At 39.7% G+C, this 26,641-nt stretch overlaps 1 protein-coding gene across 2 annotated transcripts; it reads right to left on the bottom strand.

The window, feature by feature from the left end:
- C8H9orf64 (chromosome 8 C9orf64 homolog) lies at positions 10,155-22,025 on the bottom strand. 2 transcript variants are annotated; one of them, XM_018052418.1, is made up of 4 exons: positions 21,977-22,025; positions 20,656-20,915; positions 13,173-13,368; positions 10,155-10,952 (listed from the first exon to the last, which is right to left on the bottom strand). In XM_018052418.1, the coding sequence occupies exons 2-4, from the start codon at positions 20,827-20,829 to the stop codon at positions 10,720-10,722; spliced, it is 603 nt and encodes a 200-aa protein (XP_017907907.1). In that variant the 5' UTR covers positions 20,830-20,915; positions 21,977-22,025; the 3' UTR covers positions 10,155-10,719. The 2 variants fall into 2 exon arrangements, with proteins under 2 accessions (XP_017907907.1, XP_005684165.1); XM_005684108.3 differs by having other exon boundaries at positions 21,437-22,020.

Here is a 26,641-nt window from a genome sequence, read left to right on the forward strand (position 1 = left end):
TCCGACTCTTTGCGACCCCATGAATCGCAGTGCGCCAGGCCTCCCTGTCCATCACCAACTCCCGGAGTTCACTCAGACTCACGTCCATCGAGTCTGTGATGCCATCCAGCCATCTCATCCTCGGTCGTCCCCCTCTCATCCTGCCCCCAATTCCTCCCAGCATCAGAGTCTTTTCCAGTGAGTCAACTCATCGCATGAGGTGACCAAAGTACTGGAGCTTCAGTTTTAGCATCATTCCTTCTAAAGAACACCCAGGGCTGATCTCCTTCAGAATGGACTGGTTGGATCTCCTTGCAGTCCAAGGGACTCTCAAGAGTCTTCTCCAACACCACAGTTCAAAAGCATCAATTCTTCAGGGCTCAGCCTTCTTCACAGTCCAACTCTCACATCCATACATGACCACAGGAAAAACCATAGCCTTGACTAGACGGACCTTAGTCAGCAAAGTAATGTCTCTGCTTTTGAATATACTATCTAGGTTGGTCATAACTTTTCTTCCAAGGAGTAAGTGTCTTTTAATTTCATGGCTGCAGTCACCATCTGCAGTGATTTTGGAGCCTAAAAAAATAAAGTCTGACACTGTTTCTACTGTTTCCCCATCTATTTCCCATGAAGTGATGGGACCAGATGCCATGATCTTTGTTTTCTGAATGTTGAGCTTTAAGCCAACCTTTTCACTCTCCTCTTTCACTTTCATCAAGAGGCTTTTTAGCTCCTCCTCACTTTCTGCCATAAGGGTGGTGTCATCTGCATATCTGAGGTTATTGAGATTTTTCCCGGCAATCTTGATTCCCGCTTGTGTTTCTTCCAGTCCAGCGTTTCTCATGATGTACTCTGCATATAAGTTAAATAAGTAGGGTGACAATACACAGCCTTGACATACTCCTTTTCCTATTTGGAACCAGTCTGTTGTTCCATGTGCAGTTCTAACTGTTGCTTCCTGACCTGCATACAGATTTCTCAAGAGGCAGGTCAGGTGGTCTGGTATTCCCATCTCTTTCAGAATTTTCCACAGTTTATTGTGATCCACACAGTCAAAGGCTTTGGCATAGTCAATAAAGCAGAAATAGATGTTTTTCTGGAACTCTCTTGCTTTTTCCATGATCCAGCAGATGTTGGCAATTTGATTTCTGGTTCCTCTGCCTTTCCTAAAACCAGCTTGAACATCAGGGAGTTCACGGTTCACATATTGCTGAAGCCTGGCTTGGAGAATTTTGAGCATTACTTTACTAGCATGTGAGATGAGTGCAATTGTGCAGTAGTTTGAGCATTCTTTGGCATTGCCTTTCTTTGGAATTGGAATGAAAACGGACCTTTTCCAGTCCTGTGGCCACTGCTGAGTTTTCCAAATTTGCTGGCATATTGAGTGCAGCACTTTCACAGCATCATCTTTCAGGGTTTGAAACAGCTCAACTGGAATTCCATCACCTCCACTAGCTTTGTTCGTAGTGATCCTTTCTAAGGCCCACTTGACTTCACATTCCAAGATGTCTGGCTCTAGATTAGTGATCACATCATCATGATTATGTGGGTCGTGAAGATCTTTTTTGTACAGTTCTTCCATGTATTCTTGCCACCTCTTCTTAATATCTTCTGCTTCTGTTAGGTCCATACCATTTCTGTCCTTTATCGAGCCCATCTTTGCATGAAATGTTCCCTTGGTATCTCTAATCTTCTTGAAGAGATCTCTAGTCTTTCCCATTCTGTTGTTTTCTTCTATTTCTTTGCATTGATCACTGAGGAAGGCTTTCTTATCTCTTCTTGCTATTCTTTGGAACTCTGCATTCAGATGCTTATATCTTTCCTTTTCTCCTTTGCTTTTCACCTCTCTTCTTTTCACAGGTATTTGTAAGGCCTCCCCAAACAGCCATTTTGCTTTTTTGCATTTCTTTTCCATGGGGATGGTTTTGATCCCTGTCTCCTGTACAATGTCACGAACCTCATTCCATAGTTCATCAGGCACTCTATCTATCAGATCTAGGCCCTTAAATCTATTTCTCACTTCCACTGTATAATCATAAGGGATTTGATTTAGGTCATACCTGAATGGTCTAGTGGTTTTCCCTACTTTCTTCAATTTAAGTCTGAATTTGGCAATAAGGAGTTCATGACCTGAGCCACAGTCAGTTCCTGGTCTTGTTTTCATTCACTGTATAGAGCTTCTCCATCTCTGGCTGCAAAGAATATAATCAGATTTTGCTGTTGCCCATCTGGTGATGTCCATGTGTAGAGTCTTCTCTTGTGTTGTTGGAAGAGGGTGTTAGCTATGACCAGTACATTTTCTTGGCAAAACTCTATTAGTCTTTGCCCTGCTTCATTCCGCATTCCAAGGCCAAATTTGCCTGTTACTCCAGGTGTTTCTTGACTTCCTACTTGTTGAGCATAGTCAGCATTCAATACACAATAAATACTAAGTTCGTCTCAGACACGCAGTAAATATTTATGGGAATTGGAAAAAAAAAAACAAAACAGAGAACAACTAATTTGCTCAAGGCTACATGGCCAGTAAGTGGCAGAAGCGAGACTGAAGTCTATATGTGTCAGTTGATAAAGTCATCACTGCCTCCTCAGAGACTGAGGTCAGCTAGAGCTTTCTGCATAATGCATTGCACGCCTCTCTCTCTCTCTCTCTGTGTCTTTCTCTCTCCCCTTATTTACTCAAATCAGGATCCAAATATGATCCACATGTAGTATTTGGTTGACATGTTCCTTAATTCTCTTTTAGTAAGTCATTTGCCACCTTTTTAAAACTTATGGTAAAATACACAATAACATTGGGCTTCGCTGGTGGCTCACAGGGTAAAGTGTCTGCCTGCAATGCAGGAGAGCTGGGTCCGATCCCCGGGTTGGGAAGATTCCCTGGAGACGGAAATGGCAACCCACTCCAGTACTCTTGCCTGCAAAATTCCACGGAAGGAGGAGCCTGGTAGGCTACAGTCCATGGGATCACAAAGAGTCACACATGACTAAGCAACTTCACTTCACACAATAACATAAAATTTATCATCTTGACCATTTTTAAGTATGCAGTTGAGTAGTCTTAAGTCCATTCACATTGTTGTTCAACAATCTCCAGAACTTTATATCTTGCAAAATTGAAACTCTATAGCCAGTAAACAATTCCCCATTCACCCCTTTCGCCTCTGGAAACCACCGTTCTACTTCTGTCTATATGAATTTGACTACCCTAGGTACTTCATATATGTGGAATCTTGTAGTAGTTGTTCTTTTGTGACTGGCTTATTAACTTAGCATCATATCCTCAAGCTTTACCCATGTTGTAGCACATGTCAGAATTTCTTTCCTTTTTAAGACTGATATGCCCTTGTATGGATGTAGCATATTTTGTTAATACATTCATCTCTTGTTGGACACATGTTGCTTCCAGTTTTTGGCTATTGTAAATAATGCTGCTAAGAACAAAAATGTACAACTATTTCTTCAAGATCCTGCTTTCAGTTCTTTGGGGTATATACTCTGAATGGAATTGCCGGATTGTGTGGTAGTCCTATCTTTAATTTTTTGAGGAACTATCAAATTGTTTTATAGCAGCTCTACCATTTTACAATCCCATCAACAGTGCACAAGGGATCCAATTTCTCCACATCCTCACCAACCCTGCCACCCCACTTCTAAAAATCACTTATCTGTTGAAGAAACTATGCCAATTGTCCTTTAGAATGTCTCACATTCTAGATTTGGCAATTGCATCTTTGTGTTACCATTTAACAGGTTCCTCTCTTTCCTACATCTTCTGTCAACTACATTTCCTGTAGATCTAGATTCTTGATTAGATTCAGGCTCAATTTTTCTGGCAAGAATAATTCATAGCCAGGGCTGTGTAATTCCCTATTCAACACACCAGGAGGCATATAATGTCTGAGTTTCCCACTTCTGCTGATGTTAAGATTACTAGTGAGTTCAGGTGTTTTCAGCCTAATCCATCCATTTAAAATTTCCCCGTCAATATTTTACCTAATGGTTTTAACAACCATTGATGATTATTTTACAGATCCATTATTAGGAGTTCATTAGGAATTCCAAAATGGTAATGTTCTAATTCTAATATTATTTTTTGCATTTATTAGCTAGAATTGTTCTACAAAGAAGTTTCCCTCTATTAAATTATCCTAAAATGCAGTTAGTAGAGGACCCATGCTTGATTTTTTTTCTCTTCTATTTATCCATTTTGAGAATAATGAATTGATCCCTACCAAAGTTGAACAACAGGGTTTCTTCTTTTGGATTCAGTAGGAGTGATTATGAACTCATAGAATTTTATACTTTTTATTTGCTTTCAAAATACCATTTTCACCCTTCAAAGTATTTCCAGACTTATAAGTACCACTGTGACTGTTTCTTTTCATTTTAATCCAGGATTCACGAATATTGTCAAATTTTAATCACTGAATTCCATTCCTACAACCAAAGAATACTGATTAATTCATATGCCAACCAACCCTCAGTCTTCCTGAGAATGTTGAAATAGAAATGGCAAGGGAAAGGAGAGAGTTACTAGATTTTTTCCAACTCCATTAGGAAATTCATTCAGTTCTTTCCTTAGACCAACTCAGCTAGCTCTTTGATGGTTCCCAAATTGAAATGATCCCCACCTGGTGAAGAATTCTGATTACACAAAGGTATAGAAGATAAAGTTGTTTGGACTGCCTACCATCCCTTTTCCTTTCTATAAGCAGACCTCCTTTATTTATTCAAGAACTACCCCTATTCCTTGGCTCAGACGGTAAAGAATCTGCCTGCAATACAGGAGACCCAGGGTTAGAGAAGGTCATGGAAACCCACTCCAGTATTCTTGCCTGGAGAATCCCATGGACAGAGGAGCCTGGCAGCTACAGTCCAGAGGGTTGCACAGAGTCAGACACGACAGAAGCGACTTAGCACACACACATGTACCCCTGCAAATTCATTGGAAGGACTGATGCTGAAGCTGAAACTCCAATACTTTGGCCACCTGATTCGGAGAACTGACTGATTAGAAAAGACCCTGATGCTGGGAAAGATTGAAGGTGGGAGGAGAAGAGGACAACAGAGGATGAGTTGCTTGGATGGCATCACTGACTCGACGGACATGAGTTTAAGTAGGCTCCAGGAGTTGGTGATGCACAGGGAAGCCTGGTGTGCTGCAGTCCTTGAGGTCACAAAGAGTCGGACACGATTGAGTGACTGAACGGAACTGAACTGAATGTACCCCTGCTCCACCTGCCAGGCCAGCCAATCACTTGGCTCTTACCCCAGGCCCCAGGCAGGGGACCTGGGACTCAAGCCAGGCTAATTAGCCAAGCTACAGAGTTTTTTGTCTGGACTATTGGCAAAGATTTGCACTCTGTTGCCTGTAATCACTAGCTATTAGGGTCATCTCTTCCAACAGAGCAAAAATGTGTAATCTTTGTGCATTTTAATCTATTGACTGTTAACTGGGCATTGCTAAGGCCAGCTCTTTCCCTGGATTTATTTATTTTTTTAATCATTACATTTCCTTTTTCATTAAACTAGTTTGAGTATGGTTTTTTTCACTCAAAACTAAAACATCCTTAACCCAATGGGAGAAATCAAAACAGAAAGGAAAAGAAAATAAAAAGGAAAAGAAGGTATATAGTGAATGGGAAAAAAGAGAAACTTAGATGAATGCCACTATAACAAATTCTCCAAACTTCCAATTGCTTTAGTCAGTGAGTCTTATACCTGAAAGGAATCATACAAATTACTTAGCCTCATTATATTTTATTAATTTCTTACTTTATATTTGATATCCCTAAGTTAGACAAAAATTACTTTGCCATAATATTTATTCATGCTTGTATTAGGGTCCTCCAGAGAAACAGAGCCAATATGATATATATATATAGATAGATGTAATAGAAATTTAGACCTATAATCTATATCTGTCTGTCCATCCATCCATCCAATCACTCATCCATCCATTCATCTATCTACAGAGAGAGAGAGATGTATTTTAAAGAATAGGCTCATGTGATTGTGGGGGCTAAAAAGTCTGAAATTCATAGGGCAGACTAGCAAATCGGAACTTCAGATGAATTGATGTCTTGAATCTAAAATCTTCAGGGCAGAACAGCAAGTGGTTTCTATGTTTCAGCCTTTACAGGGTTTCTATGTTTTAGCCTTGAGGCAAAGTTGTTCCTTCCTCTGGAAAGCTCAGTCTTTGACCTGAAGGCCTTCAACTGATTGGTTGAAGCCCCCACATTATGGACTGTAATTGCTTTACTCAAGTCTATTGATTATTAATTATATCTGAAAAATATCTTTACAGCAATATCTAGACTAATGTTTGACCAACCAGCTGGGCACCCTTGCCTAATCAAGCTGACATAAAATTAACCAACACAGTGTTGTCCTACCTCAACTGGTAAATAACTAGAGACATGCATGTATCATAAAATGATACAAAAATAAAATTAGAACCAGAACCAGAGACTCAGACTATCCTCCTGCCTATGTACATCAAATAGGCATAAAGATTTTAAGTGATTTGTTCAAAAGCTGATGATAGAACCAAGACAATGAGCATATGATGATTCTCCTTAGGACAGCCCAGACCCTTGGATCTTAACACTAGGCATTTTATACTGTGGAGAACTCACAATTCTGGACTTCCTTACTTTGAGGGTGATTACCTCCCATGGTTTGAGAGCAAATAAAAATGTGACCTATGCCATGACAGCCTTTTTTGTTCCCAGTAAACACACAAGCACAAGCACAAGAAAGGGCTGATGATGAAAATGTTGAATTTTGGCTGAGCTCTGTACTTTTGAAAAATAATGACAATAAGAAACTCCCTGAACTTTGTTTTATGAAACCCCCTACCTTTTGTGTTCCAGGAAACAGTACACCCAACAGGATAACCCTTCTTTGTGTGACTTAGATAGGACTGGCAACTCTGTCTCATGTCTCCCTTGTTGACTTTACCGTGACAAGACCAAACATAGATCTTTCCCCTTTCACCTAAACCTGCTGACAAGGCCAGTCACAAATTCTCCAATTCCTCCTTGTCTCATGAATGATTAGCTGAGATCAGAACTGTTGGTCTGCCTCAAATTAGCTAGACACAAAGGTAAACATTTCCTGTTCAGCCAACTTACTGAGATGCCTCATGACTGCAGAACAACCGCCTATGAATCCCTCACTGGTGTACTCCTCCCCATAAAACAGTAGGGTAATACCACCTGCCGAGAAGCTCTAATCTTGGCATCTGGGGTGTTCTCCATATTGTAATTAACTGGATGAGATCAATTTCCTTACTTGTTCAGGTTTTGTCTTCGGCAATAACATCCATCAGAGGGTTGAGAATTTAAAAAAAAATTTTTTTTTTTTTTAAAAGAAGAGGGACTTCCCTGGTGGTCAAGCAGTTAAGACTCTGTGCTCCCAATACAGGAGACCCAGGTTTGATCCCTAGTCAGGGAACTAGATCCCACATGCCATATGAGATCAGGGCAACCAAATAAATAAGAAAAAAGGAAAAAAGGGAGTCTAAACACATGGGGAGACAGCTGGGTCACAGAGTTACAAGGAAGGAGAAGGTGTAGTTGCCTCAGTTCACATACTGTGGCTCATTAAACCTGTACCTCCTCAACCAAATTATTAAACCACTACCCATTCAGCTTCAGAGGACCAGTGAAGGAGTTCATTAACTGATTTCTAGATTGAAATTAATGAAATCCATTCATTTCTTTAGTGCTAATCAGGGGAAAGTTAAAGGTTGAAAAAGGAACGAAAGCAGCCCCTGACACAAGCTGGCCTGGCATTCACAGCTATGCCAGGGTATTCTCCTGTATGTGTGTGTATATATATACACACAATCTCAGGAGACCTTAAAGTGAGCAAAATAAGGCCACCTGTTAGTTTGGCCTAGGCCACTGTGCCACACACACAGTACCAAACAACCTGCTATCTTGGTTAAAATGAGTGATTGCTGCTTCTTAACCAATTTCAGCTTTTCCTTGCTCTAGTCTGCCCTCCTTATAGGTAAGATTTGAGATAGCCAAAGGAAAAGCTGCTAGAGCCTTTCTGTCAACCCTTGCACTCTTCAACTTCATATCTTCTTCAATCCTGTTGCCTAGAATGCAGACATCTTAGATCATGAGTCCAGGCTACCCTCAGTGGAACAAGAGAAAAGACAGCTGTGTCTTGGACATCAAAGAGCACCATACAGTGCCTGAACTGCCTTCTCTGTCTTTTACATGATGAAGTAAATGCGGAAAGCAGGAAGTCTAGAGCTGACCGAACCTGGAGGAAGAGAGTGGGGCGGAAGGAGAAAAAGGGAAAGACAGGAAAGAAAGAAAAGGGTACAACATTGCTCAGGAGAAGGAAAGGAGTAGGAAGGGACAGGATGAGGAGTTGGGTTAGTGCCAAGGTCTAAGCAACTCTTTTGCTTGTTGTTCCTAGAGCCTTAAAAGAGCGGGTTTCATTGGAAATTATTAACTATGATACTTTCTACAGAACACTAATTCAAAATGATGGCAATAATAAGGTGCTGTGTTCCTCATCTCAGGGATGAAAGCCAGAGCTAAGTTTGACTCAGGCAGGGCAAGTACTGGAGGGCTCTGGCTTCACACAGTGGTTACTACAGCTTCAGGTATCACATTTAGACAGAACATTGCTCAGGGGAAGAAAAGGGATCTCTTTCCATGGCCCTTTCTTAAAAGTGAAGAAACCTTTTGCCATAAGCCTCCCTTCAGACTTGCCCTTCAGTGTACTAGCCAGAGCTAGATTATATATCCATTACTAGAGCAATAACAGACAGAGAATAGGATTGCCATGAAAAATAAACCATTCTTATTAACTTGGGTCCACCTCCAGAACTAGGGACGAGATCATCTTCCTCTTAGTCACAAAGGGGGGAGAGAGATACAGGACCACTACTTCTGGGGGTGCAAGCTTTTTAACTCAGTCACAAAAAGGAACAAAACTGTCCCATTTGCAGAGACATGAATGGACCTAGAGACTGTTATACATAGTGAAGTGAGTCAGAAAGAGGTAACAAATATTGTATATTAACACATACATGTGGAGTCTAGAAAAGTGGTACAGATGAGCCTATCAGAAAAACGGAAACAGACACAGATGTAAAGAACAAAAAAATGTATGGACACCAAGGGGGGAAGGAATGGGATAAACTGGGATTTATGTATATATGCCACTATGTATAAAATAGATAACCAGTGAGAACTTACTGTATAGCACAGGGGAGCTCTACTCAGTGCTCCGTGGTGACCTAAAAGGGAAGGAAATTTAAAAAGGGGATATAGGTAAACATATGGATGATTCACTTTGCTGTACAATAGAAACTAATACAACATTGTAAAGCAACTACACTCCAATAAAAAATTTTTTTAAAAAGGGCAGTATCTGATTCTAGGGTACCCCATTCACATTCCCACACATTGTAATTTGTAAAGTTACTGACAAGTTTCCAGCAGATGGCAGTAAAGTGCTTGGAGAAAGGACTCCTGCTGCTGCTAAGTCGCTTCAGTCTTGTCCGACTCTGTGTGACCCCATAGACGGAAGCCCACCAAGTTCCCCCATCCGTGGGATTCTCCAGGCAAGAACACTGGAGTGGGTTGCCATTTCCTTCTCCAATGCATGAAAGTGAAAACTGAAAGGGAAGTCACTCAGTCATGTCCGACTCTTAGCAACCCCATGGACTGCAGCCTACCAGGTTCCTCCGTCCATGGGATTTTCCAGGCAAGAGTACTGGAGCGGGGTGCCACTGCCTTCTCCGAGCTTTCCCTAATTTACACACAGTGAGGTGACAAGGTAGATAATTAACGAAAGTCAAGATTACGTCAGATGAAGGGCTTCCCTGGTGGCTCAGACAGTAAAGAATTCCCCTGCAGTGCGGGAGACCTGGGTCTGATTCCTGAGTTGGGAAGACCGCCTGGAGGAGGGCCTGGCAACGCACTCCAGTATTCTTGCCTGAGAATCCCATGGAAAGAGGAGCCTGGCGGGCTACAGGACATGGGGTCACAAAGAGTTGGACATGACTGACTAAGCACATTAGACGAAAGTGGTGGTGAAGCTGAGAAATGAGAGTCCTACAACATAGATAATCAAATTCAATGTAAACTTTAAAAATATATATGTGGTAAATTCTATTTAATGAAACAATTCATTCCATATTTAAGAAATGTTTAAAAAATCTTTATTCAATAAATTCCAATGTAGTTACTCTGAAAAAAAAAATAGTATCCTAAATTGAAAATCATTATTTTAATCAACAAAAAGTTTTTAAATATCTGTCAAGATTGACTTCTATAAGAGTGGCAGCATTCAATACAGCAAAGACCCTACTCTCTCTCATATCAAATGATTATGGTACACAGAAAATTACTATACCGTGAAAAAAGATACTGATTGAACGGATGAAATATTATCACTAAGGATCATTATAAGACATGATTAATTTTAAGAAATCTGATATTTAAAAAAAGCATTAAATTTTCTTCATTATTTCTCTCATGTATCTATAGAAAGGGAAAATATAGTTAAAATTAAACAAGCAAACATAGGATAAAATTGGGAATACAGGGTGATATGTCAGGAAAAGATTTTAAGAGAGTCTGGCTAATTAATTTTCTTGTTGCTGTAACCTCTACCACTTTCTCTTAATATCAAAGCAGAATTGTATAAATAATTATGATACAAAAATGTAAGGAATTTCTTAGGATCAGTTTACACTATGGGTCAATAATATATGCAACGTGTACGATGAAATGGAATTCCTTTCATATCTTCCCTGTGATCACGGGCATAGTCCCATAAGTAATAATCCAGAAGAATGGAATTAATCTCTCCAGTAGTTTTTTCACCCTTTTTTTCAATAAGCTCCAGAAGACAATCCCGGATCAGCTCGACACACCAAACTGAGCACCCTCTGATTTCCACCTCTTGCCTACTCCCATAAAAAAGCATTTCTCCTGCAAGGAGGAAAAAGAAAAATAAGCACTAATAGTCAATGAAATAAAATGCATTCAAAACTTTACTGTAGGACAACATGCAGTAAATAGTACTCATTTTAAAACTGTAAATCTCAGACTTTACTTATTTTTGGTAATTTAAACAATTTCTAAACTCTGGCATTAATTCAAAATTGCAAGTTAAGTTCCACATGGTCAGGGATTGTGTCTGACTTGATTGTCTCAATATTCATAGGACCTAGCATAGCCCCTTGCATATACCAGCTCCCCAATAAATATCTGCTAATTGAATATGGGTGAGCCATATATTTTAAAATATGACAGCAAGATTATTAAATTATTTAAAAGACAGGATTTAAAATTTGGGTTTGATGTTGGAGAAAAAAAAAATTACTGCAAAATGTGGAGGACTCCCAGGGGGCCAAATAAACAGCACCTCCCTTACCCTTGAGAACTTAATGTTGTCTTGGGGACACTCCAGATACATCAAGAAAAACCTAGGAGATCAAAGTTCTTAGCTTGAGCAAGGAAAACCATGCTTGTTCTTCAGAGTCAGGATCCCTTTGTCAGCTCTGCCTGAATACAGAGCCGCTAGATCCTACAGGTATTCAGTGCTCATCTCCAGAGTATATCTGATCCTGCAAGGTGGACACTGGTAGTGCTCTGCCAGGGAGACCCGAGTTGGGCTCAGCAACTCAACAGATAGAGGCAGACAGAGTAAGTGGATGCAGCAGCTGGGCGCAAAATGTGGTCAATTAGAGAGCATATGCTGCCCCATGTCAAGGCAGACAGACCCCAGAGTTCGAGCATTTTTCTTCTCTTGGAAATCAGAAAATTGAATTTCATGTGAAATCTAATTGTTAAGTGCTGATAACTAATTACAAATTGCTTAAAACACTGTTCAAGCCAAACAAAACACATCTGCAAGCTATATTTGGCCTTGGGCCACCAACTGGTACACTTACACAGAGCTTCAGAGTAGCTGAGAAGCCCTGTGATCCACTGAGACCTAGAGGAAATGCCCTATTTTAGCCCCACTGGTTCCATTCTGTCACTTGGGATCTTAAATAGTGTTACTTGTGTCCCTTCCATATGTCTATCTCTGACCCTTGGGGCAAGTGGAGGAACAGACACTGACTTAGCATTTGAGTTAAGCTTTTTTGGATGTGTAGGATTTGAACTGAATAAAAGAAAATTTGGGTGGGGGAAACCAGGCAAGAAAGTGTTTATAAAGATAGGAATGTGTATCGCATACACCCAAAAAAAAAAAAAAAAAGACCAACTGAATATGGCTGTATGTAGAAGAAGCCCTGACTGCTAAAGGTTGTCCCTTTAAAGGTAGTCAACAATTAATGATCCCAGACATGAGTATTATGACATAGAACAGCCTGTTATTTTTCAAATGAGGAAATGAGCAAAATGGATTGCCCAAGGCTACATAAAAATCTGGTAGAAGCAACCATAGGAATAATGGTACCTTTATATTCTGTGTCATTCTTATTTTGAGTGACTGAAATATATTTCACGAAAAAAAATTACTCAATCATAAAAACAGCTTCTTTTAAAAATAAAGAAAAAAGTAGCTGAAAGTATTGCCCCTAAAAGAGAAAATAACATGAAAATTGTACAATATAATTATTTTTCTTATGCAAAGGAATATTTAAAAAGAGAAAAGTTACTTTTCATATAAACACAATTATCTATACTCATAATAAGACTCTCATTCTTGAGAATTAATATTCAAACTCAATAATGGCAAATAAATAAGCCTAGAAAAGTCAGTGACTTGTGCAAGATAAACCAGCGGCAGACCCTGGAGCCTCCTCACTCAAAATCCAGTACATATTATTTATCTCTCAGCCCACTTTTTATTTCACAGTGCAGTATGCTCTTAAGCTTAATTAATAACACTTTGAATACAAACCTGAACTGTCTTAGTGTTGCACACCTTCATGTGACATAAATTTAGGTGTCATTTTAATGTAAGACTCTGAAATGATGATGTCCAGACAGTGTGATTTCCAGCAATAACCATATTCCACAGTGTAAAAAACAAAAACCAATTTTCTCTATAATTTAATTGCCCTTGCATTCTTTACATGTGCTTTTAACAATAATAGTGTTTTGTTTTTTTTTTAAGGGAAGACCTTTCGTGAAAGAAATGACAAAGACTGAACAAGTCACAGTATAACAAAGAATGTCTTAATTAAGCTAGCAAACCTTTGAGAAGCTTCTCCAGTAGTTCATTGGAGTATTTCAGGGCTCCCAGGTAAACAAGAACCTGAGGTAATCTGTAGTCGGCAAACATGGTGATACTGGAGATGTCCTTAAAGCAGCCATCTCCTTTCCCCTCTAATACACTCCACGTATCTGCCACCAGGATTTGGGCCCTTTTGTAAAAAGAAATTCTTTTCCCCTGATGAATGAAGAGAATATGAATGTTACCTGGGTATCTGAAAGCCTTATGTATGCTATTAAAAAAAGGTACACATCGGAAACATTTTTTCAAGGGTAAATAATCTTACTCTTTGGTAAGAATTTATAGACCTTTTATAGAAAAAAAAAAAAGGGAGTCTATAGATACTAATTCATCTCTATCACTCCAGGTTTACTTCCTTTATTTTTCAAAGCACATAAAATACAATTCATGTCATCATGGTACTACTCAGTGTTCTTTTTCAATGACATTACTTTATATACATATTTCTGTGCCACTATAATTTATCTGCTTACTATGTTTAAGGGCTAGATAGCATTTCTTTAGAAAGTTTCTTAAAATATATATATATGCTTTTCTGAGTGCAACATAATTCACATTAATTATATTAAATATAGAAGCATATGGAAGAAAAAATAATCATCCCTGAACTCACTTTTGAAGAGAATTACAATATCCATTTTTTAACTGTTTCCTTTCAGATAAAATGATTAACTTATTTCAGAGATAAAGACACAACTGATCAACAGCTAGAATTTATCAAGTCAACCATTTTTGGAAACGGTCCAAGTCAATTTTTAAGTCCATATAACAAAATAAGCTACCAATTATATTTATACATGTCAGAAACAAATTTAACCAAGCATTATAAGACAACGGGTCACAATTTAACTCAAAAATTCTCTATAAAACTACAAATGCTCATTAGCATGGACTATGGAAAAACATAATTAAATCTACTCCTAGTCTTAATACCAAGGCTGATGACCTCAAATCATCTTTTATAACTGTGAGTCTGCTAACCATTAAAAAGTATCACTGGCTCCCAAAACACATTCTGACCACCTTGGAGAATGTTTAAATAAGTAAATGACATAAAGAAGTAAATAAAAAATGAAATTAAATTCTTCAAGGATAGACTCCATATAAAAATTCTTTAAGATGATAATATAGATTCCTTTATTTATTAAAAAACTCTATTAAAACTACTTCTTTTAAAAATATTGCTATACTATCCTAATGAGAAATAACTTAATATTATTTAACCTTAAAGAATACCCCCTGCAATCAATCCAGAAGTACTTTTTCTAAGTAAACTAAGTTTTCCATCTTTTTTTTTTAACTAAATTTTCTAAAGCCACCACTAAGAAACTGAGTATTTTGTTTTCTAGGGCAAACACATACACTCATTTTTTGGTGTAAAGTCTGTAAATTACATTGAGTGATGGAGGAAGAAATCACCATTAAGAAATATTTCTATATCATCTGGGAATAATCTATATTCCCAAACCTACCAAAATATGACAACCTGGAAATTGTTCCTTTATGGATGCTGGACTTGTAGATGGTAACTAGATTTCTAATTCAAGTAAACTTTACTGAACAGCAAGCATAAACTTAATTCACAAAATAAAACTGTTCGAAAAAGAAGTATTAGTCATAATATATATTATAATAGAAGCTATTGTCTCCTATTTTTAATAAGATTCATAGAGCAAGGGCTTCCCAGGTGGCACTAGTGGTAAAGAACCCTCCTGTGAATTCAGGAGAAATAAGAGATGTGGGTTCAATCCCTGGCTTGGGAAGATCGCCTGGAGGAGAGCACGATGTCTAGAGATTCCCATGGACAGAGAAGCCTGGCAGACTACAGTCTATAGGGTTGCAAAGAGTTGGACACGACTGAAACAACTTAACATGCATGCATGCATAGAGCAAACAGGAAAAATCTAGGAGCCAGACTTATATAACAAAATCAGTGCCAGCATCTAACAAAACACAAATTGTCACATCATGAGCACTGTTTCCATGGTAGCCAACTAGGATATCATGAAGGTTAGATTGTAATACCCTAAAACGAAAACAAAAACAAATTCAAGTGAAGAATCTAAAAATAAATTCAAATCACCTATAAAGCATTTTTTAGCAAGCTGATATGTTTTTTAGTAGTCAAATAATTTTAGTAACCAAATCTATATCTCTAAAATATTAACTGATATCACTGAAAATACCAGTAAATCCTCTAGTAACAATTCCCTATATGTTCCATAGGGCTTCCCTGGTGGCTCAGGTGATAAAGAATCCTCCTGCAAGGCAGGAGACCTGGGTTCAATCCCTGGGTTGGGAAGATCTCCTGGAGGAGGGCATGGCAACCTACTCCAGTATTCTTGCCTGGAAAATCCCATGGACAGAGGAGCCTGGTGGGCCATAGCCCATGGGGTCGAAAAGAGTCAGACACGACTGAGCAACTAAGTACACAACACGTGTTCCATAATATTGCTTTGCAAATAAAATATTTTCAAAATAGTACCTTTATAAAATAATAATCAATGTAAAACACTATAACCATGAGTTGATTTTCTGCAACAAACTTATTATGAACAAACTAGAAAGGTCAAGAATTACAAATGCTTAAGCATAACGTAACATGTTATCAATTATGCTTAGTCACTCAGTCCTGTCTGACTCTTTGTGACCCCATGAACTGTTGCCCACCAGGCTCCTCTGTCCATGAGGATTCTCCAGGCAAGAATACTGGAGTGGGTTGCTATGGCCTCCTCCAGGGGATCTTCCTAACCCAGGGATCGAAGCCAGGTTTCCCGAATTGCAGGGGGATTCTGAATCACCAGGGGAGAAAAGCTCAAGTTTTTCATGTATATTTATCAGTATGTCAGCATATAGGAAGTTGATTTGTTAATTAGGGCTTTTATATAGTTACTGAATGGGCTTCCCTGATGGCTCAGTGATAAAGAATCCACCTGCCAACACTGGAGATGCAGGTTTATTAATCCCTGGATTGGAAGATGCCCTGGAGAAGGAAATGGCAACCCACTCCAGTATTCCTGCCTGGAAAATCCCACGGACAGAGGAGCCTGGTGGGCTACAGTCACTGGGGTTGAAAATGACTCAGACATGACTTAGCAACTAAACAACAGTAGTTACTGAATGTTCTAAATCAGAGTCACTTTAAGATCTTTAAAAAATAAAGTTATTTTACCCAGAGATCAGAATCTTTGATGGTGGTGCTTTGGGAATGTATCTGAATTCTGAAGTCTCCTGATTCTGGGGCACAGCCAGGTTGAGAAATCACTCATCTAAACTGTTTCATTTAGACAAATTCTCTAACTTCACTAACTTGTTCACAATGTCTAGAAACAAATGATAATCTCAGCAAATAAGTGTAACATGAAAAACAATTATAATTATTTTTAGTAACTTGCTGAAGATTAAAAAATACGGCAATTGATACTACTACCATATTATGAAGGAGTAGGGAAAAGGACACTCAAATATGCTACTGCTGATCATCTTTGTTATTGTTTTCCTAGAGAAGAGTAACCATTTTTATGTATTATAAGTCTGAAAATCCTGGCCACACTCTCAGTAATCCCATTATGGGGAATCCATTCTAAGGAAATAATTACGGGTGTTAAACTGCTGGGCAATATTGCTTATTTTTACATAAAACTGGAAACAATAAGATATAAACTTTAATTTAAAAATAAAACTATATATCACAATTATTGTGGTAAAATAGTTTGGGCAAATAATTATGGTAATGTACATCAATACAGTGGAGTACTATGAAGCCATTAAGAGTAGCATGGAAAAAAACTGTGCTGTGAAAGAATTTTTACTGACATAGATGCTCATAACATATTAAATTTTAAAACAGTTTATATAGCATATTTCTTTCCAGCTCATATATATATATATATATATATATAGTCACACAGAGAAAAAGACCAAATTGTAAACAATACTATCCAAATTCTATAATTAATTTGTTTTACTTTTGCAATTAGAAAATTTTTTAAATATGGATAGAAAGTCATTTGAGGACTTCCCTGGTGGTACAGTGGATAAGAATATACCTGCCAATGCAAGGGACATAGGTTCGATCCCTGGCCTAGGAAGATTCCACATGCCTCAGAGCAACTGAGCGCATGTGCGACAACTATGGAGACCACGAGCCACAACTACTGAGCCCAAAGTGCAGCAACTACTGAAGCCCACACACCTGGAACATGTGCTCTGCAACAAGAGATGCCAGCACAATGAGAAGCCCTGCACTACAACTAGAGAGTAGCCCCTGCTTGCCACAACTAGAGAAAAGCCTGAGCACAGCAACAAAGACCCAGTGCAGCCAATAAATAACCAACTAAATTTTTAAAAATACATTTGATTTTATCACTTTCTGAATTCAGCAGCAGTACCAAAAGTTCATTAGAATTCCTTTAGACTTGGAATTGAGCTGCTGCTGCTGCTAAGTCACTTCAGTCGTGTCCGACTCTGTGTGACCCCATAGACGGCAGCCCACCAGGCTCCCCCGTCCCTGGGATTCTCCAGGCAAGAACACTGGAGTGGGTTGCCATTTCCTTCTCCAATGCGTGAAAGTGAAGTCACTCAGTGCTTTATTTTTTTATCTTTTAAATGAATGTGCAGAGTCACAGATGTAGAAAACAAACTTATGGTTACCAGGGGTGGAAAGATGGGGGGGAGGAGATCATTTGGAAGATTGGGATTGGCATATACACACTGCTATATATAAAGTAGATAACTAATAAAACCTACCGTATAGCACAGAGAACTCTACGCAATATTCTGCAATGGTAAAAAAAATCTAAAAAAGACTGGACAAAAAAATAAATAAATAATAGAGTAGACATATGTATAACTGGTTCACTTTGGTGAATTATTTATGTCACCAGAAACTAACACAACATTGTAAATCAACTATACTCCATAAAAATGTTTTAAAATAAATAAATATGCAAAGCTAACTTAAAATTAACTAATCAAAGATTAAGTGAGTCCTCACTATACACTCAGTGTTATGTGAGGAATCACAGGGATTCAAAAAATATAGTGCTTTGGGGTAACAATAATGATAATCTTATGAAAATAATAAATAAAAAATGAAAAAATGTAGTAATACTTCTTCAAGAAAGTACCAAAATGTTTAAATTTGATTTTTGTTACATTTTGGGGAATTTTCGTTAAGAATCTATTTTAGAAATGAGTAGTGATGGGAAATGGCTCAGGTACTAATTTTCATTTTAAAATGTATCAGTTTCAGACTTCCCTGGCAGTCCAGTGGTTAAGACTCTGAGTTTCAAATACAGGGGGCACAGGTTCAATCCCCAGTAAGGGACTAAAAACCTACATTCTGCATCTTGTGGCCAAAAAGGAAAAAAAAAAATGTGTTAGCCTTAAAATTAATCTATATCCTGGTACAGTTTCTAACTGAACTTCTCAGCATATACAACAAATGAAAAGAAAGCATTCTGCTGTAAATAAAAGAGAATTTCAGCAAATGCTTACTAACTCAATCTTGTCTACCAAAAAAATTCACTCCTTTTTCTCACAGAAACAAAAATTCAGGACAACTTGAAAGTAAGCAACTACATGGTGTCCTGAATTCATTCCATCCTAGTAAGGGAGTAAGCAACTGAAAGTCGCTCAGTCGTGTCCGACTCTTTGCAACCCCAGGAACTACACACTCCACGGAATTCTCTAGGCCAGAATACTGGAGTGGGTAGCCTTTCCCTTCTCCAGGGGATCTTCCCAACCCAGGGATCGAACCCAGGTCTCCCACCTTGCAGGCAGATTCTTTACCAACTGAGCCACCTTCCTAAAGTCATGTTAAATTTAATCTTAGCCCTTCTTCTACAACAACCATGTTGATTCTGGAATACACAGATTCCAAGCAACATGAATGACAGTTTGATTACTTTTATACACTGTTTAATATATTTAAATGGCCAGCATGAAATAAAGAACTTGATTCAAATTTCCTGAAAAACAAGGCTGAAATGACATACCTTGAAGGCTAAGATAAAGCTCACAGTAACCTCTGCATTAATGAAATGGCTCCTCAGAAGAGAATGAAGTTCAACAGTGGCCTAGGGTCTCTTTCCTAGGAACTGCCTGTGTCCCATCCATACTACTCTCCACAGTCACGCTTAACTGGTCATAATCCATGCCAGGTCAATCAGTCCTTGTCCAGGAGTTTTAGAACTGGAAGCAAGAGAGCTCCTCCCTCTCTCCCTGGTGGCTAAAGTGATAAAATGGGAAACTCTTTTCCCATTATAAGAGTATTGAGTAGAGTTACAGGGTAGGCTATTACAGAGTACTGAGTAGAGTTCTCTGTGCTATACAGTAGGTCCTTCAGTTATCTGCTTTTCTACTTCATGGAGAAAGTTGGTCTGCGGTAAGAGAAAAATGGAGTCAACAGAAACAAAGAGAGGACTGAATCCCGATGGCTTTGAGTCCCTGATCCTGGATATTTATCTCCATATCTGATTGTTTTGTGTCTGTCACTTGCAATTAAAAGAATCTTAACATACATAATCAGGCATCTTTCACTTTACAGTAGAACTGAAAAGCCAGCTATTTCTTGACTAAATGACCTAAGATATTGTACATTAGCTAACCTTTCTATTTTTGAGACTGTGGTTCCAGGTCTACAAATAGGATTATAACACTCCTTGTCCTTAGCCCTACAGAATTGTTCCGTGGATCAAATGAGAGTGTGTGCATGTAAATACCTTGTGAATCATCAACAGAGATTTGAACAATATTACCAGTCATTTTAGTTGTTGTGATTACAAAAGGGTAAAATTTCAAGTTAACATAAGTGCTTATTAACTTAGTCAAGAGATTTATATATACAGTCCCTCTTAAGTTACTTTCAATTCTATTTAACAGTTAAAATACACAGTGACAATGAATTCTAAAAGAATTATACAAAAATAAAATCCAGGTGTATACTAGGAGAGTATACAAAATGTTCACCATTTAAAAAGTATGCCTACTTAAATTTTTTGTACCATAGAGCAAATAATACTATTAAACTACCCTGTGCATGAAAAAGAAAATACACAGTATATATACATTAAAACTTAGCAAGAAATTTTTTAAGAGAAAATTTAGTATACATTCTGATTCTTATCCAATGAAGTAAAGTTTTTGAAGTACTAAAAGGACCTCACTATCCCCAAGTGACATCATGTTAAGTCTAGTGTTTTCTTAGGTTTGAAACATTGTAAAGGACAAAACAATAAAGGAAATACACTGATTAGAAAGCATTAAGAGAAGTAATGTCTTTGAAACACTGCTTAACAATTTTGTTACTGTTCCTTGGTTCCATTAGGAAAAAATTTCAGAATGTAAATTTTTATTCTCAAAAGGAGTTCTGAAAGTAAAAGAGTTATCTATGAGAAGATAATTAAGAACTCTAAAATCTCTAGAAGGGGAGCAACTCACCTCAAACTGAGTCACATCTCTGTAAGAAGGAAAGTTTTCAACTACCAGGTGCAATAACTTCTGAGCACTTTTATCACTTTTTTGGACACAATTAAGAAAAGAGCCTCCAAACTTCTCAAGCAGAATTTTCCCTGTTTCATTGAGAATCCGATGCCTCTCTTCTATCAAAGGCATGGGGACATCTGTGTCAGACCGGAGTATATGCCGGACCTCATCAAGGGTCACTGTGGCATAGTAGGAAGCACTAGTTATTGGGATCCCTTAGGAAGAAGAGCACAGGCAGAGGAACAATGTCATACTTTTATATTTATTAGGCCTTTGCTTTTACAACATACAATTAAAATGAAACCACTTAAGTATTACAGGAATGAATTAAAAGTAGATGAATAATTAAAAATCAGAAACAGATCCCTCATTCTGTATTTGCTCGTCTGTACTTACTCATCCACTTCTAATAATTGTAATATTACATCAAATGTAGTTTGACTGTGTAAAGTGTGGGATAATATTTGTCCCTTTGCTCCTCAGATGTCATCAGAGTGGCATTCCTAAGAAGACTGACTTTCAGTCTTAGCTGCGACAGTGATAAGTATTAGAATCATTTCACACTGATCAAAGATTTCATGCCAGCTTCTTCTCTTACTTTTATTTTAAGCAGAGGTACCGGTAATAAATTTGGCTTATCAATACATTATTCCATGTCCCAACCCACTCTGTGGGACCCTCCCAGTAAAATGAAATCTCAACGCCACTGGGTCTGACCGGGAGTAGGGGTACCAACCTTCGTCCAGAGCTCTGTTGATCGCGGCGCACAGGGACCAGTACCCACTATACGTCTTTCCCCCAAACCCCACCAGACATTTATGGTCGTCACTCTCCGACCAGAAGGAGAAGTTGAGCGTGTCTGTCACGAACACCCAGTTAACGGCGGCCTCGTCGGTGCCCCTAGGATTCAGCTCGTGAATCGCCTTCCAGCCCCCAATGCGCAGCTCGGGCCCCGTGGCCTTGGCCAGCAGCAGCTCGGCCACCCTCCGCACGCCTCCGTCGTCAATGAACACATCTCGACTGTTCTCGGCAATGAATTTTGCAGACTCCCTGGGAGTCAGAAGCCTGTCCATCCTGCACTTCTGTGGGACAGGAACCGACACTTTTGCCCGCGGGCTGGCCAAACGCCCTTCCCTTTCTAGCAGGGACAAAGGCCAGGGTCCCCTACGACTTTCCCTCCCTTCCAACCGCGGGATCGTTGCCCTAACAGGCTCCCGCCCTCTCAGAGAGGATAAGAGAACCGACGGTCCCCAAGCTCCTAAGGCCCCGCGCGCACCATTGGGGCACAGCCAAAACCAGCCGGAGCCTGCAGGCACTTCCGGGAGGGTGGCCCCACCCACTCGGGCCCGGGCGCGCGCCCAGACCCGCTTCCGGTTCTGAAGGTCCGGAAACCGCCCGGAAGGGTCGGTCGCGCGCCTGCTGGGAGTTGCCCAACCTAAGACCTGAGGGCTTAGCTGATTTGCCCGTGCACCCACCCTCCCCCGGGAAGGTGGGCCTGCGAGACCGCTGTGGCGCGAGTTTCAGCTACTCCAGCCGATGTACTGTGTTGCCCTCACTCGGCTCCCGCGCCTCTCCTGCCTACTGAGCGCGAAGTCTGGGCAGGACACCGTCGGCGACACGCTGCAGCCAACTTCCTGGGACTCGAGGAACTTTATGGCCGTGGGTCATCGTGTCGGGGACCGAGCCACCCCAAGACTGCGACACGGGTTGGAGGTCCCCCCAACCCCTATCCCCCAGGCAGTCCTCTTCATTTTGCTGTATTCCTGGCCCCTTTGGTGGCTCAGAAGGTAAAGGATCCGTCAGCAATGCGGGGAGACCTGGGTTCGATCCCCGGGTTGAGAAGATTCCCTGGAGAAGGAAGTGGCAACCCACTCCAATATTCTTGCCTGGAGAATCCCCATGGACAGAAAAGCCTGGCGGGTTACAGTCCATGGAGTTGCAGAGTCGGGCATGACAGCATATAAGCACACCTGGCCCATTGGGAGATTTAGGACTAGTTGGAATGTTTGGAGAAATGGATGAGGAAACATCCATTTAAATGGTTAAATTAATATTGTGTGTCTGGATTTGTGCTTAAATACTGAAATACTGAATCCAAGTTAGTCTTGGGCCATGTCAAAAGCAGCAACTGTAATCGCCATTTTTCCAAGAGAAACTGAGTGGTTCAGTGTTTAGTCCCTGGTCACAGCAGTGGTCTAGGCTGAGATGAGATCTCCAAGTCAAAGGCACTTTCTGTGAACCAAGCTTAGCAATGCCAACTGCCCTGGTCACGTAGGGACTATGTCAGTGGCTCTAATCAACTGAGGAGACTTTATTAGAAGATATAAGTATCCCCTCACAACCCCAAGCTTTAAAAACAACAAAAAACAAAACACAAACTTTCTAATAGGATGAGGAATGAATTTTAGAAATCAGTGACCCAGATTTGCCTAGTGATGAAATTTAGAAAGGAAACAAATATTTTTTTCTCCTTTAGAGACTTACATTTCCATGGATCATATTACATGTTCACATCTTTGAAAATAAACTATTAAAAACAATCATCAGTAGTCATCTCTAGTTACTGAATTTGGGGAGGATTTGGAAGTTTATGTCTGACAACTGTGCCCCTAGAAAAGCAGAACATCTTCATCCCTCTAGTTTCTCCATTTGGATGAGAAAAAGGAGCTTTAAGAATTTCACTACCATTTGCTGCTGCTGCTAAGTTGCTTCAGTCGTGTCCGACTCTGTGCGACCCCATAGATGGCAGACCCCACTAGGCTCCATCGTCCCTGGGATTCTCCAGGCAAGAACACTGGAGTGGGTTGCCATTTCCTTCTCCAATGCATGAAAGTGGAAAGTGAAAGTGAATTTGCTCAGTCGTGCCCAACTCTTAGTGACCCAATGGACTGCAGCCTACCAGGCTCCTCCGTCCATGGGATTTTCCAGGCAAGAGTACTGGAGTGGGCTCCCATTGCCTTCTCCAACAATTTGCTCTCCCTGAAAAAGTAACTAATACAGTAACACAGTTATTGAATAAATGTCGACCTATTGACTATCCCAGCAGTTCTAAGTCTTGGGAGTCAAAGAAGTTGATTAGTCAGAGTTCCCTGGTGGTCTAGTAGTTAGGAGTTGGCACTTTCACTGCTATTGTCCCAGCTTCAATCCCTGGTGGGGAACTAAAATCCTGCAAGCCATGTGGCCAAAAGAAAAAAAATTTGATTGATTAGCAAGAAGTTCTAGCAATCTACAAAAAAATCCAAGAGGTTAAATAATTTAGGCTATTTTCCGAGGCTTGTTGACCGAAAAATCAACAACTTGAATTCTACTATGTTTGGGCTATTGAGTTAGACACAAGAGTAGCATAAACAGAAGTAAAACATGCTTCCTTCTCTCAAGGAACTTGTTGAGATAAAGTGTAAACTTTGCATGTGTAGGGTGGAGTTGTTTTTTTTTTAAGGTATGTTTGCAAGATGCTGGGAATACAAAAAGTGAGTTCTTTACCTACTCAACATCCTTGCCTTCCTTTGTCAGAATTTCTTCCCAACAGAATTCTGATGTTCAGAAATCCCTCTCTCATTCACAGTTGATGTAGTACAGCATTCTCAGCTGCAGAGGTCTGGACTGGTCTAAGGGTAATATTACCCTCTTGCCAGAGATTAGATTAGGATCATGTATGTTCCCCAGTCAATTCAGTGAGTTGCAAGAATAGGTTTGAAGGCTGTTTCCAGAAGAACTTTTCCAGGAGAACTTTGAGAATTGATTCACAATTCTTCTGGATATAGTTATTCTTGGATGTGAGGCTTGAAATTGCTACAGTTCTTTTAAAAATAATAAATTAATTTTTGGCTGTGCTGGGTCTTTGTTGCTTTGTGAGGCTTTCTCTGGTTGTGGCAAGCAGGGGACTGCTCTCTAATTGAGGTGCATGGGCTTCTCTTTGCAGTGGCTTCTTTTGTTGCCAGAGCTCAAGCTCTAGAGCACAGGGTCAATAGTTATGGTGAACAGGCTTAGTTTCTCTGCAGCACATGGAATCTTCCTGCATCAGGGATCAAACCCATGTCTCCTGCATTGGCAGGTGGATTCTTTACCACTGAGCCATCAGGGAAGCCCCCACTACAGTCCTTTTGATGGTAACTGGAACAGAAGTCTACATATAGGCGAAGTCAAAAGAATGGCAGAGAGAGAAATGGAACTGGAATCATGGGATTATGTCTACTCTTAAGTTTGTCTTACTTCTAGATCTCCAATTATCTGAGTTAATAAATTTTCTATAGTTAAAGACATTTTGAATTGGGGTTTCTATTATTTTCTATGAAAGCATCCTAGCTTACACAGGTAGCAGATCCTATCGGACATCTTATGATCTAGTGGGAAAAGTGGACAATCAAATGTCTGGGTAGAGTTATACTTGAGCAACAGAAAACCAGACTCCAGTGACTAAATGAAAAAGAGATTGTTATTATCATATAGTAAGAACTACAGAAGTAGACACTCTAAGGCTGGTGCAGCTATTTGAGAATGTCAGCAAGGAACTAGGCTCCTCATTTTCAGTCTATCATTAGTATGTGGCTTTATAGTTGTAAGATGGCTCTAAAGGGCCAAGGAAACATACCAAGTGAGTGTGTTTCATTTGAAAACCTTTACCAGAAGCTCTACCCCTTAGGCATAGGCTTTTGAAGAGAAGATCAGAGAGGGAGGCATGATCAATAATGTTGTGTCCCTATCACTTTTCCCCCTCCTGACCAGTAATCAAGTTTGATTATTCCAATTATCAGGAGAACTGTCAGTCTGAATAGCTGAATTAAATTTCAAGCATTGGCAACAATCATTGCTACATCTGCTATTTTCTATCATGATTGATTATGACAGATACTTAAAGAAAATGAGTTAAAATGCATTCTTGAGCATAAGTTGCAAAAGTTGGCTGGAGCAATGGATGGACAATAGACTAGATGGGAGTAGTGGACAATGGCTAGATAGGAGTAGTTTCTGATATATGCAGATGGAGGAAAACAAAGAAGTAAAGAGGACTTTGTGAAGGTAGGATATCTGTTGTTTTCATTTCTCATGACTCTCCCAAAGTGATCATCAGACTAAAGCCCCAAGAAGACTTAACAGAAAAGAGATATAGTTCACTACTGTGTAATTTTCCAGTTCAGTTTTTCCTTGATTTAGCCATATATAGCATTTAAAATTGACTGCATGTGTGAGTGCTAAGTCGCTTCAGTCGTGTCCAACTCTGACACTATACACTGTAGCCTGCCAGGTTCCCCTGTCCACAGGATTCTCCAGACAAGAATACTGAAATGACTTGCCATTCTCTCCTCCAGGGGATCTTCCTGACCCAGGGATAGAACCCCCACTTCTTACATCTCCTGCATTGGCAGGTGGGTTTTTTATTTTTTTTACCACTGGTGCCATCTGGGAAGCCCCTTAAAATTAACTATTTTCTTAAAATTCACCCTCAACTTCTAGGGCATTGTGAAAGTGAAAGTCGCTCAGTCATGTCTGACTGTTTGTGACCCCATGGACTGATGGAATTCTCCAGGGCAATATATTGGAGTGGGTAGCTGTTCCCTTCTCCAGGGGTCTTCCCAACCCAGGGATCAGACCCAGGTCTCCTGCATTGCAGGCAGATTCTTTACCAGCTGAGCCACAGGGGAAGCTCAAGAATACTGGAGTGAGTAGCCTATCCCTTCTCCAGTAGATCTTCCTGACCCAGGAGTCAAACCAGGATCTGCATTGCAGGAGGATTCTTAGCTATCAGGGAATTATCCTAGTTTTCTTAGTAACATTAAAGGCTCTTCTCTTCCTATTCTATTTTTATTGTATGTAAAATATCACACCTCCAGGCTTGGATTAGGGACAGAATGGACTCCTTCTGATGAAAACTCTTGAGGATAACTATATCATTTCCATTATAGATCATTAACATTCTTACTATTGTTCAAAACCAATTAGA

This window comes from Capra hircus, chromosome 8 (genome assembly GCF_001704415.2).
Source record: "Capra hircus breed San Clemente chromosome 8, ASM170441v1, whole genome shotgun sequence".
Lineage (NCBI taxonomy): Eukaryota > Metazoa > Chordata > Mammalia > Artiodactyla > Bovidae > Capra > Capra hircus.

Bases quoted from the DNA above. Each gene is read 5' to 3' on its own strand.
- C8H9orf64 (XM_005684108.3), bottom strand. From the start codon at position 21,773: ATGGACAGGCTTCTGACTCCCAGGGAGTCTGCAAAATTCATTGCCGAG. The intron at 13,369-20,655 runs GTGAGTTGCTCC...TTCATTCATCAG, and splicing joins GAGATGTGACTCAGTTTGAG to GGGAAAAGAATTTCTTTTTA. The intron at 10,953-13,172 runs GTTTGCTAGCTT...TCCTCCTTGCAG, and splicing joins ACTGGAGAAGCTTCTCAAAG to GAGAAATGCTTTTTTATGGG.